The following is a 13243-nucleotide window of genomic DNA, read 5'->3' on the forward strand; positions in this document are numbered from 1 at the left end:
AAAATAGGAATACGAAGAAAATAAATATTGTTATTATTCCATTATCCAGAAAGATATGCCGGTATTATGGTATTGGCTGCTAGACTTCCTTTTCTAAGTGTTCTCAGTTATTCTACAGAATCGTCTATCTTGCCTTTTCCTGTGAACACTTTTCTGGTCTTCAAATTTTTTCACAGACAGTTGTGCAAAAGAGCTTCAAAAACAGTACTTTTTATGAATGTGTGATGTAATAACTATCACAAATTAAATATTGACTTTATTTCCAACTTATCCCTATCAAGTTTGGAATGGTTTCATGGGGGAAACATTGGTCCTCAAAAATGATTTCAATTTTATTTTATTTTTTTTTTAAAGGGAAAATTGAATAGCTTTAGGATAATGGTTACTTTGTTTTTGGTGTGAGTGATTTACATGTATATTATGTAAACACAAAATAATTTACATTAATATCCCAAGATTTTAAAACCTAATGTAAACATTTTTATATAAATCTTTTAAGTTTAGCTCTTTTTAAGATTTAGATCATACTCAGGAGACAGAGGCAGGAGGATCTTTATGAGTTTGAGGTCAGTTGGTCTATAAGAGCTAGTTCCAGGCAGGCTCCAAAACTACAGAGAAACCTTGACTCCAAAAAATAAAAAATAAAATAAAATAAAATAAATAGATCATAGCAGTTTATAGAGAAAACAATTATTTCCTCTGGTCTTAGAAATTAAGATGGCCAGGCAGTGTTGGAACATGCCTTTAATCTTAATTCTTGCTTGTTAGTCCTCATAGCATCACCTGTTATGTAGAACACTTAGGCGAACTTTCTGCAAAGCCCCAGGTGAGTACTTTTGACTTTGCAGATTGTCTCACAGTTTAGTTCTGTCATGAGCTACACGCTCCATAAAGGAGTGAGCGTGGCCTTGCTCTAATACCATTTTCCTTACCCCTACAGAGGTGTATGTACTGTAAAATGTCATTTGTTCTAGAAGATCTACTTCTGATTTTTTCCTACATTATGTGATAATTATTAAGTTTAGAGAGATAATGATATTTACTGTACCGCTGTACACAGGAGGTTTGATTTATATGCTCCAGTAAATCAAATCTTTTTTTCTGTTTGGAAGAGTTTAGAAAAACAACATTGGATTGAGCTAGGACATGTAATATAGGTCCACCATAGATAATTTTATCTAAGTGACCTTGGAAAAGATTTCACATTTGTGTTACTTCTTCATCTGTAAAGTAGAAAAAAAGTGTTTACAGAATGTAATAACCATGTTTCTTTGGAAATTATAAAATCCGTAAATGCAGATCCTGAGAAACATTGACTGTAGGGAGAACATTAGGTATCAGACACAAAGAACTTAGAGATTAACTACAAAAAGGGGTTTTCAAGGAATATCATATTCTGTTTGACCCTTAAACTGCCGGAGGGGAGCTTAGTCAGACCACATTAAGATTTGGCCTCACTTAGATTGTGGTGTCCGGCTCTGATAGAAATTTGCTTTCTACTTTATGACTTACCAGTTGGGAAGTCAGGCTTCCTCGTGCCAAGTTCACTACTGTGAGAAGAGTTGTGTTACTTGAGGTTTCTCCCATTTAAAGAGGGAAATGAAATATTCATGGCTGAAACTGTTCGGGATGCTAGCATGCAGCTTTGTAGTGTTAAAAAATGTTTAATGCCTCTTAATGCCCGAAGATCTGCAGAATGTGCTGCTATGGTAATCTCATGAGTGGCATTGCTTACCTTTTATCAGCTACACCAGCACTGGATAGGGTTCGTTTGGTTTGTAAAAACTTTGAACAACACAGACTTGTTGGGTAAAGTTCTATACACTAAGGTATAAAATTTAGAAATTTAACCAAATAACTTGTCAGCTATGGTTAGTAGCTCTTATACTGAATGGGCTCCTAGGAACCATCTGATCTCAACAAATATTCTGTTTAATGCATACTTCCTATCATTGCATTATGGACATTTTATCCTTTCATGCACTTCCAAAGATAATATAAATTAATCAATCTGATAGCTTATTAATAAAAAATGTTGAATGTTCAAATCTACTATTTCTAAGCTGAGGTGACAGAGAGGAGTATATAAGATGATGCCTCAGTCCCCTGAACAGGCTGGATTGTATCTACTTGATTTATACACTGTGACTTTTTCCTGCTGTTTTCTATCAGCCTTAATTGTGAAAAATGGTGCCATGTTGCCCTCTTGATATTATTCTGGAGATCAGTTAGGGCTTATAGTCTCCAGATGCATACAGTGCTACACATTTCTGGAGAATTAGCTCACTGAGGTCTGCTCAGCAATATTTTTAATTGACTTACATGTTCTGTGGGAAAAGAAGAATCATAAAGCGTCTTTGCAGTTGCATTCCTCCCTTCACCCGGCTGTCCCTTGGGATCTGGATGGATACTCCAGTCACTCACAGTGTCAGCAACTCTGCTAAAGCTGGCAATATCTGATTGACAAACAGGAAATGACAACAAGTGAACTGTATTCTCTAGACACATCTTAATGACTTCACTTTCTGATCTTACGTTTTTGTATTTAAAAACCAAGTATTTCCATGTCAGGATATTACTTGGATAATTCCTAGACTTTCCTTTTGGGCATTTCATTTCAGAAAACAAGATTGTATTATTACTGTTTCCTAAATTGTTAAGAAAGGTAATATGGTATAAATACCTTCTTAAACACACATACAAAATATTCTCATTTCCTGGTTACCACCATATTACCCACACATGTAAATATATAATGAGCATTTTACAAATTTAGTGAGGAAGACAACATAAACACCTACCTATAAACAAACTATACTGAAAATGTCACAAAGGGCTGTTAAGTAGGGGCTGTTGGGCTTAACAAAAATTACTTAAAACAGCTGGTAAATCTTAAAAGATGTGTAGTTTTAGATCTCTTATGCCAATGAAACATGCTGAGAAAATAGTGCTGAGAAAAAGCTCTATTTAATATTAAAAATTGCAGTTTGAGAAACAAGGCTGTACAGCATTTTGGTGTATCCCCCCTTACATTGATGGTGCTAGCAGCATCATCATAAACAAGGTATATTTATTTTTAAGACCCTACTGTTCTCTTTAAGTTTTTTTCTTCAATTTTTTTTGTTTGAACAAAGCCTATTAAGTCTGAACTAAATAAAGCATTCCTTGCGACCTGCATTTCTTCAATGTGTTAAATCCGCAAAGTCCCCTTAAAATCTAGTTAGCAAGACATGGTGGTACACATCTGTAATCTGAGTACTCTGACCCCAGCCCTAGAGAAACTAAAGCTGAAAAATGAACAGTTCAATGCTAATAAGACTGTCCAAGAAATCTTAAGAATGCCTTTAACCTCAACAACTTTGACTATGAGATTACTATTAGCAGAGTAAACATACTTTTCTTCATATCACAAACTATCACTTTGATATATTTAACTCACAGCTGCATGGTACCTATTCATGCTGAGTTTTCTCCATGTATGATATGTGTATGCATGTTTGCGTTTGTGGCAGAGGCCGACATCAGATATCTCCCTCATTCACTCCACCTTGTATGTACAGGTAGGGTTGCTCACCTGAACCCAAAACTGGCCCAATTCAGCTAAATCTGGCTAGCCAGCCACCTCCAAGAATCCCCTGACTCTGCTTCCCTCTGCTGTGATTCAAGTGGGTTGCCACAGCACGAGCATCTGTTTGGGTACTGACAATCCCTACTTCCACATGGCAACTGCTTTTTACCAGCTGCCTCCACAGCCCAATATGTAGTTCATTTTTTAAATATTTGTAGTAAAAGTAAAATAAAAGCAGGGAATATGAACCTCAATGTATTACCACCAAATAGCCACATCACTACCAAATCCTGTATTTCACCAAGTTATCATTTTGTTTCCTGGAGTTATTCTTTCTGTCATTCGTGTGCTACTTCAAGAAAATGGACCCTCTAATCGCTGAAGTAATGTGAATATAACATAGGTACATAATTATTAAAAGATTAACATGCTTCAAGCAATCACAGCAAAACCCAATGATGTGAAATAAATTCCTTTGTTTCACTTTTGCCAAGAGAAGTTGAATTTGTGGTGCTAGGGAAGGAACAGGTACAAAAGGAAAAACAAAAAAAAGACCAGTTTACTCAGAGAGATGAAGACTTCTTCACTAGGCAGCTATTCCTAATTTACCTCGATGACCTCACCCTGGTGGTGGTGTGCCATACTTTGACAAGGAAAAACACTCCCAAATGTGATTGGTGGTAGACCGATACTACTACTTGGACTTAGGTTAAAAACAACTCATCTAAAGAGAACTGTTCTATTTATGTATGCTCTATATTATGCTTAGGTGATTTTATATTCACAAACACATGTATATTCTTTTCCACTTTAAACAAATCTGGAGACTCTTTTTGTCCAGAATAGCTAAGTAACAGAAATTAAAAAGAAAATTTCAAGCATGCCATGTTTCCTTACCTGGCTCAGTATTTTTTCTGGTGTCATCCAGATCAACATTTTTACAAAAAGTCACTTGAGTGATCACTTTGCTTTCTGGACCTGCTGGTCTCTCCTTTACCAATAAAGGAAAGCTGGAAAGGGAAATGCCCACTGTTTTGTTCTTAATTTGATTTATTTTTGAACAAGGACTAGCGGCTACAAACTTCCTATATCCTGGTGTTTTCTTGAGGTTTTTATCTAGAGTGGGAAGATCAAAGGCCGACCTTGCACTTGTGTTTACTGAATCTGCAGATGGCGATACATGAGACAAACATGATTCTTCCAACTGACCTTCACTAAATGTTCCTTCTGACAGGATGTCATTTGATGCCTCTGCTTTCTCTCTATTAGTTAGCAACATGCACTGTCTTTTCTTAACATCCACCGAGGAAAAGAGAGCACGTTTTGTAGCTTCAGTTATCTGATTCTCACTGGAAAGTGGTTTTCCTGTGGAAGTTATGGAAACTACAGATTTAAAATCTCTGGCTTGTGAAGCAGGACTGTCCCCTTGGTTAACCGGAGCGTTTGAGATGCTCATACGGCTTTCCGAAGATTCCAAGTGGTTCTTAAATGGACTGTTTTGTATGTTATTCATATTTTTCCGCATAGTTATTTCTGCAGGGCTTGAGTCAGGTTTCACCAATGTCAGCAGAGTATTAATACTGTTTGGTGAATTCTTAAGTACTTTCGAATTATCTCCAGAAACAGCAGATGGACAGGGTGGGCTGATCACTGCAGCACAGGCACCAGTTGCTTCAGGCTGCTGGGCAGCCTTCCTAGCTTGCTGATGGCACGGAAAGGGTACTGTGCTGCACTCACTCTCTTCACTTAAGGTCTCTTTCATTTTTTGGTTCTTATCATCTAACATAACATTACCTAAATCCTGTAAGCCATGTTTCTTACAATGATCAAATTTTACTTCTATATCTAGAATTGAATCTAACCCTACTTTGGTTTGGTCATGACTTGTAACTTCCTTCTCTGTAGCATTTTCCAGGTCTGCGGGAAGCAATTTGAATTGCTGTTTGAACAGCTTGCTTTCAGAAACATCTGTGTTATAGTTTCTTTTGTGGGCCATCTCATCTGAAATGCCATTAAGGGGTTCTTTGTCACTCCCAGTCTCCAGAGGAGCATCTACACCACTGTGGAGAAGACCTAATCCTTCAATCCCTTCCAGGCACGTCTTCTCTGCTTCTAGTGATTCATCTCGCTCTATAAAGAAATTGTTCAGTGATTTAAATTCTGCACATCCCTTGTTCTTTTCCAAGCATACCTTGTCTTTTAATTCTCCACTGCCTGACTTTCTGTAGTCAGTAACATTCAAGGTTTGTTCTTGATCAGTTATATCATTATCTACACAAAGGGCTTTGCTTGGGGACATTCCACTTTGGTGTCCATCCTGAGTCACCATAGTATTAATTTTGCTTTTGGCACTTATTTCAAAAGGCTGTAAGTCTGTCATGCAAAGGACACAATAAAATGTTATCAGTAAAGTTTGTTTACAACATATGTCACCTACATTTTATGAAAACATATTGAGTCTTAAATAGTCTACTGGACATTAATCATACAAAGATGACATCAATTTTCTTCAAATTTTGCATTCCTATACTAAAGCAAGCTAAATTCTTGGCTGTGCCCTGAAACTTTTTAGTTCCCAATAGCAATTACCCATTGGGGCAAGCAGCATTAAATATTTGCACAATGGTCTTTATTTTTCCTATAGTTTCCTTTGAGGCATTAAGTACAATCCTGATAAAAATGAATGTATATACTAACATCCATTACAGCCCAGGTCTAACAACATTCAGAAGTTGATAGTTAGCTTGATCATGTTTGACAACAATCATTTTTTTTTTTGTTTCTTACTCTGTAAGTATTTTAAAATTCTGGAATAATTTTGGGTCAATCTACCTACCCAAGACAATTCTATTTATCTTTGCTTTAACTATAGGCATCAAATCACAAGTAGAGTTAAAATAACCTAAAAGATAAATTTCAGGTCTTAAGGGCTCTATTGGTTCAATCACTTTTCTCCAAAGTCTCCACCAAGTGGCTATCCACCCTCAGTTGAACACCTCCGCCAGTGCCACTGTAAGTGGAGAAATTAGAGATCATCTCAGTGCTTCCTGTGGGCATCTAAACCAAGGGCAATGTGGTGTGCTCACCAAAAGTGTGCTGGTGACCCAGAGCATGCTCTCTGCAAAGTCACTATAGACTCACGTGCAGAATGCTTGTTTACACACAGGTGAAAAGGTGTTTCCCCACTATACTGGAAGGTCCTCATGCAAAGCTGTAACTGTAGCCCCCTAAGTGCCAGAGAAGGCCCCCATGGAGCTTTATCAATGTAGCTTTAAGGTTACCTTTTGCAATTTCTTCCACGGGTACGTCTTTGATTTTTTCCTTTTTTCTGTAGTAATCAGTATCTAAACAAAAACTGCTTGTATTTTTTCCCCATATTTCTTGATCAGAATTATATTTTTGCATGGTGATATTTTCTGGTTTTTCACTGAATAGTCCATCATTACTTTCATTATTTAGTTCTGGAATACTCTAGTATAAAATAGAAAAGATTGTTTAAATGTGTTAAATATTTGAGAAAACTTTGTTGATAAAAGTGAATTTTAGTTCAACTATTTAGCAATTTCTATTTGAAAATCAAATGACTTTTGAAGTTCCCTGTATACAGTCTCACATTTGAACAAACTGAAAAGCCCAATATGCTTTCAAATATATCTATCATCTGGGCGGTGGTGGCGCACGCCTTTAATCCCAGCACTCGGGAGGCAGAGGCAGGCAGATCTCTGTGAGTTTGAGGCCAGCCTGGTCTACAAGAGCTAGTTCCAGGACAGGAACCAAAAAGCTACGGAGAAACCCTGTCTTGAAAATAAAAAAATAAATAAAACAAATATATCTATCATATTATTATACCACACAGGCAAGCAAATTAGGGGTAAGATTTGTTTGGGCCAGGCAAATTTTAGGTAGCATTTTATGCACCTATAAGACAGAAAGCAAACCAGGAGTGGTGGCACACACCTCTACTTCCAGCACTCCGAGGCTGAAGCAAGAGGATCATCAGGAGTTTGGTGCCAGCCTGGATTTACTTTAGTGTGTTCCAGGTCAGCTTAGGCTACAGTGTGGACACTGTTTCAAAATTAAATCCTTTTTCTCACACAGAAATACTGATCTCACAGTAGGTTTTTGAATTCAATAATGAACAAAACACAGTCCCTACCCTCAAAAAACTTAGTTTGGTATATATAGTGGAAAAGAAAGAAGACAGCTTTAATAAAGCAGGGGCTGTGCAGCACTATATGGAATCCCTATGTCTCTATGTCCCTGCTTTGCAGTGTGATGAGGAGTCACATGTGAGGGTAGGGAGAGCAGGTGGGGGCTGAGAGGGAGATGCGTGCAGAAGAAACACCCTTCACTCCATTCTAAGCACTTCACCAAACCCAGCTCACCCTCAAGTTTGCCTGCTTTCTCATCCATAGCATGAAAATGCTGTCATGATTTGATAATGTATACAAAACCTTTACAGCACACTGTCTTCAGTTACTGGTAATAAGAGCTATTTATTTATTTATTTTACCAGTTTAAGGGGCAGCCTAGGAGGTAAAAGGGAAAGAACAAAGCAATGACAGAGAAAAGCGCCTTGGGAAAAAAATCAAGCACTTAAAAGAGACGGGAAAGTGTACATTGGATACAGTGTCTGCTGGTGTAGTGCCCAGTGGGTGGAGCAATTGGTGGATGGGCTGGGGTAACTGTTTTATGCAGATTTTTTTTCTGCAGAAGAATGACTAGGCATAGGAAAGAAAAAAGAACATAATTTGCTCCTCAGCAAATGTGGCTCAACATAGAAAGGAAGGACTTAAAGATAGATTTAGAACTTTAATCATGAATTGGATGTTAGATTTTGTCAAAGGCCCTTCTCCATTTGGTGAGATGATCACATGGCTTCTGTCCCTTAGTGGGATTATTTTTACTGATTTATATATGTTGAACCATCCCCGTATCTCTAGGATGAAGAAAATTTGATCATGGTATGTAATCATTTTCATGTGTCCCTGAATTCAGTTTGTAGGTATTTTGTTGAGAATTTGTACATCTATGTCCATCAAAGATTAGCCTATATTTTCTTTCTTTTTTTTTTTTTTTTTTTGCATCTTTGGTCTGGGTATCAGGGCAATAATACTCTGTAAAAGGAATTCAGAAACATTCCTTCAGTTTCTATTTTGCAGAATAATTTGAGAATTGGCATTAACTCTTTTTGAAGGTCTTGCAGAATTCTGAACTAAATCCAGCTGGCCCTGGACTTTTTTCAGTTAGGAAATTTTAAATTACTGTTTCTACCTCACTGGATGTTACGAATCTATTTAAATTATTAAGTTCATATTGATTTGACTTTTAATAGACCTTATATATCTAGAAATCCATCCACTTCTTTTAGAGTTTCTAGCAAAAAATATAAGGTTTCTAGCTTGGAAAAATATAGATTTTTAAAATGTTCTTACGAAGCTCTGAATTTTCTTGGTATCTATTTTAATGTCTCCATTTTCATCTCTAATTTTATTAATTTAGATCATCTCTTTTGGTTAATTTTGCTGAAAGCTTGTCATTTAGAGATGTATGTGGGAGATAACTGAACATGTTTAATTACAAGTAAAAACATAAACTAAAACCCAGGAAAGAAATCTGACAAACACATAAAATAAAGTAATATACATATTAAAACTGGTTAAAAAAACAGGCATGGGGCTGCACACTTGTGTTCACAGTACACAGGAGGCTAAGGTTATGAGTTTGAGGCTAGCCTGGTCTATAGTGAGAATCAAGCCAGTAAAAGCTACACAATGAGATCTGTCTCCAAAAGCAAACAAATGGTGAGAGAGAGGAGGGAGAAGAGAGAAAGAGACAGACAGACACACAGACACACACACACACACACACAGAGAGAGAGAGAGAGAGAGAGAGAGAGAGAGAGAGAGAGAGAGAGAGAGAGAGAAAGAGAAAGAGAGAGAGTTGGCAGGAACAGGTACTCTTATGATGGCTGATAATGAATTAAAACAGCCTTTCAGGGACGCAATCTTTTAATATGTGTCAAAAAATATCCCACAATAAAAATCTAAACACACTTTGAACTGCTAGACATGGTGGTACAGACCTGTAATCCCAGATTTAGGAAATGGAGGCAGAAAGATCACAAATTCAAGGACAACCTGGGCTATACAGAGAAACCCTGTCTAATAATAATAATTAATAATACTTTTAAGATAAAATTACAAGTGCTGAGATTTAGCTCAGTGCTGTAGTGTTTCCTAGCACGTGGAAAGTTCTAGGTTCAATCCACAGTACTGAGTGAGAGTGAAAATTATATCAAAGTTTATAGAATACAGCTAAAAGTGCCAAGAGGAAACTTCACAGCTTGTAAATAGAAAGCAAGTAAACAATCGATGCTCTAAGTTGCAATAATCAGCATCTGGAAAGAGGAAATAAATCCAAAATAACTGGTATGAAGAAAAGAAAAGGGCAACATCAAAATAGCAAGGGGAAAAATGTGTGGGAAACCAATGAAGCCTAGTTCTCAGAAGAGGCCAGACAATCCTCTAACCAAACTGATAAAGAAAGAAGACTCGAATTCCCACTATCAAGAAATGAAAATGGGCATAACATGTCCCTGAAGTCCAGATCATCATTAGGGGCAATCTTGAAAAATTACAATCCAGTATATCTTAAAAAATATAAAATAAATGAACATTTCTAGGCAAATATGACCTATTAAATAAAATTGAACCAATAAAACTAAGAAAATGTAAGCCAATCAATAACATACAGTGGAATCTAAATAATAATTTAAAAAGACTCTCCAGCAGCAACAACAAAATGTCCAAGACTCGACAGACTCATGCTTAATTTTATTAGTCACTGGTTATTCAATATTAGGCCAAAGTAATGCTGCATCCCTGCACTCTGGAGGCTGCAGTGGCTGTGTCAATAAGACATCAGGCACACTGGCACGGAACTCAACAACACACTACAGAGACTGTACACCACATCAACTGAGATGCATCCTGGAGGCACAAGAATGTTCCAACAGAGTTGGGGAGCCATCCCTGATCCCACCAGCTGCAACTCTCAGACTCTGCACCTCACTAGGGCAGCACGATTGAGTCAACACTGTTAGCGCATTTGTGGGAGAGCCAGCCCCCAAACTGACCATGGGAGAGCCGCCCCCATTACCCATCTATCCTGTGGTGACATGAGTGGGAGAGAACTGCCCACCTCCCCTGACACACATAAACACCAGAGTCAGGTGGGAGAGCTGGCTTTGTAATCACAAGTATGGGAGAGTCATCCCAGACCCACATCAGCTGCAACACTTGGGAGAGCAGGTCCTGCACCTTTCCAGGACAGCACAATAGAGCCAACGCTATTAGTGCAGGTGTAGGTGAGCCAGCCCTGAAATTGTGACTATGGGATAGCTGTTCCCATTTCCTATCTGGCGGACCAACCCTACAGCTGCCCAGGCATGAACCTAGGGCTATGACTTGACCTGCCCCAACACTCGACCCATCTATGACCTGCTGGAGCAGATGAAGGGACCTGACCTGTAGACCCAAAGCTGCAAGGTAGCAGCGGGATGTCCAGGAAGAGTCCTAGTGTGTGTGTGGGGGGGGGGGCATTATCGAATGTGTAGTGAAAACAGGGGCCTCGAACTAGACCAGTGACTCTTTGAAATGAACACTTGCAAGTAGAGATCTATGGACAAAGGGGTATACAGTGTGACTTGTTGGGTCACACTGCAGCTTCCATTATGAGATTTTTAATTCCTTCCCTTTTTTTAAAAAAAAATTCTCATTTTATTTTCTTCCTTTTTTCCTCTTGAATTTTGTTTTACTGGGGAGGGGAAGCAGGGGCAGAGGGCAGATGCGAAGGGACAGGGAATGAATGGGATTAAGCTACATGATATGAAAAACACATAGAATAAATTGTTAAAAATTAAAAAAGAATGTTTCAGCATATACAACCAATAAGCATATCTTAGCAACAGAGTCAACGATAAAAATTATAGGATCATCTAAATAAATGGAGAAAAGGCAGGCTGGGGAGATGGCTCAGAAGTTAAGAGCACTGGCTGCTCTTCCAGAGGTCCTGAGTTCAATTCCCAGAAACCACATGGTGGCCCACAACCTAGTGTGCAGGTATACATACATATACATAAAAGTATAAATAAAGTTTAAAAAGAGAAAAGAGAAAAGACTTCTGGGGGAAGATCAATATCATTCATAAAAGCTCTGAAGAAACTGAGCCCAAAGGATTACACCTGAACATACTAAGAAGTCTGTAGAACCAGCATGGTACTCAGTGAGGGGAAAACTGAAAACATGTCCACTAAAAATGGAATAAGGCAAGGACACCTTGCCTTACAATACAATTAGGAAAGGAAGAAGTTAAATGATCCCTGCTTGTAGATGATGAGCTTATACTAAGAAAAACACCAATGACTCTGCTATGATAAAATGTTGAGCAAAACTAACTTAGAGAAGAGAATGCTTATGTCATCATACAAATCCCTGGTCACAGTCCATTTTGAGGGAAGTCAAGGCACAAACTCAATGCAGAAACCTGGAGACAGGAATTAAAGTAGAAACCTCTGAGAATGCTTACTGGCTTGTGTTTTGTGGTATTTGTACACTGTGAAGATGCACTGCTGTGACTGTTGTAAAAAGAAAGCTGAGTTAGCCGGGCAGTGGTGGCACACCCCTTTAATCCCAGCACTTGGGAGACAGAGCAGGCGGATCTCTGCGAGTTCAATCTGTTCTACAATACCTAGTTTCAGGACAGGCTCCAAAGCTACAGTGAAACCCTGGGTCTGAAAAAGCCCGGGTTAAAACCGGTCTCGCTGAACATAGTGGACAATGAGGACTACTGAGACCTCAGGAACAATGGCAATGGGTTTTTGATCCTACTGTACCTATTGGTTTCGTGGGAGCCTAGGCAGTTTCGTGGATGCTCACCTTACTAGACCTGGATGGAGGTGGGTGGTCCTTGGACTTCCCACAGGGCAGGGAACCCTGATTGCTCTTTGGGCTGAAGAGGGAGGGGGACTTGATTGGGGGAGGGGGAGGGAAAGGGGAGGCGGCAGTGGGGAAGAGACAGAAATCTTAAATAAATAAATTTTTTTAAAAAAAAGGAAAAAGAAAAAAGAAAAACCAAAGCAAAATCCCAAACGGCCAATAGCTAGGCAGGAGGTATAGGCAGGATCTGGGGAGAGAGAGAAAGAGGAGGAGTCTAGGTGTGCAGGAGATCCCAGGAGACACAGAAGGAGACAGGAGGTGCAAGGTGGAAAAGAGGTAATGCCACATGATAGAACACAGATTAATACAAATGGGTTAAATTATAAGAGCTAGTTAGGAACAAGCCTAAGTAAACTATAGGCTGAAGTTTCATAATTAATCAGAAGTCTCCATGTCATTATTTGGGAGCTGGTTGGCAGGACTTCTCTTTCAGAACTTGATAAATTCTAAAAGTGAAATGGAAACGTAAGAAATCTACATCAGCAAAACGTAACTAAAAAGTAAAACAACCAAACTGAAGAACTCTAGAGCTGCACTAAATTGTGCTGCTGGCATCAATTTATGTGTCTAATAAATACAGAGTCAACAGAATAGAGTCTAGAAGTAGACCCACATATTTCAAAGAAAGTATCAAGCTACAGTGGGAGAAGAAACAACAGTGTTTGCTTCCTTCCTT

At 38.4% G+C, this 13243-nt stretch overlaps 1 protein-coding gene across 1 annotated transcript in view; it reads right to left on the bottom strand.

The window, feature by feature from the left end:
- The window catches only part of Ccdc73 (coiled-coil domain containing 73), a 140016-nt gene that overhangs the window by 969 nt on the left and 125804 nt on the right, over positions 1 to 13243 (bottom strand). Inside the window, exons 15-17 of the mRNA XM_050146980.1 lie at positions 6850 to 7039; positions 4466 to 5941; positions 2323 to 2456 (exon numbers count right to left, since the gene is read on the bottom strand). Coding sequence (XP_050002937.1) covers positions 2323 to 2456; positions 4466 to 5941; positions 6850 to 7039 — 1800 coding nt within the window. The remainder of the gene's footprint in view (positions 1 to 2322; positions 2457 to 4465; positions 5942 to 6849; positions 7040 to 13243) is intronic.

Source organism: Alexandromys fortis, unplaced genomic scaffold (genome assembly GCF_014885135.2).
Source record: "Alexandromys fortis isolate MF-2015 unplaced genomic scaffold, M_Fortis_MF-2015_v1.1 scaffold_12, whole genome shotgun sequence".
Classification (NCBI taxonomy): domain Eukaryota; kingdom Metazoa; phylum Chordata; class Mammalia; order Rodentia; family Cricetidae; genus Alexandromys; species Alexandromys fortis.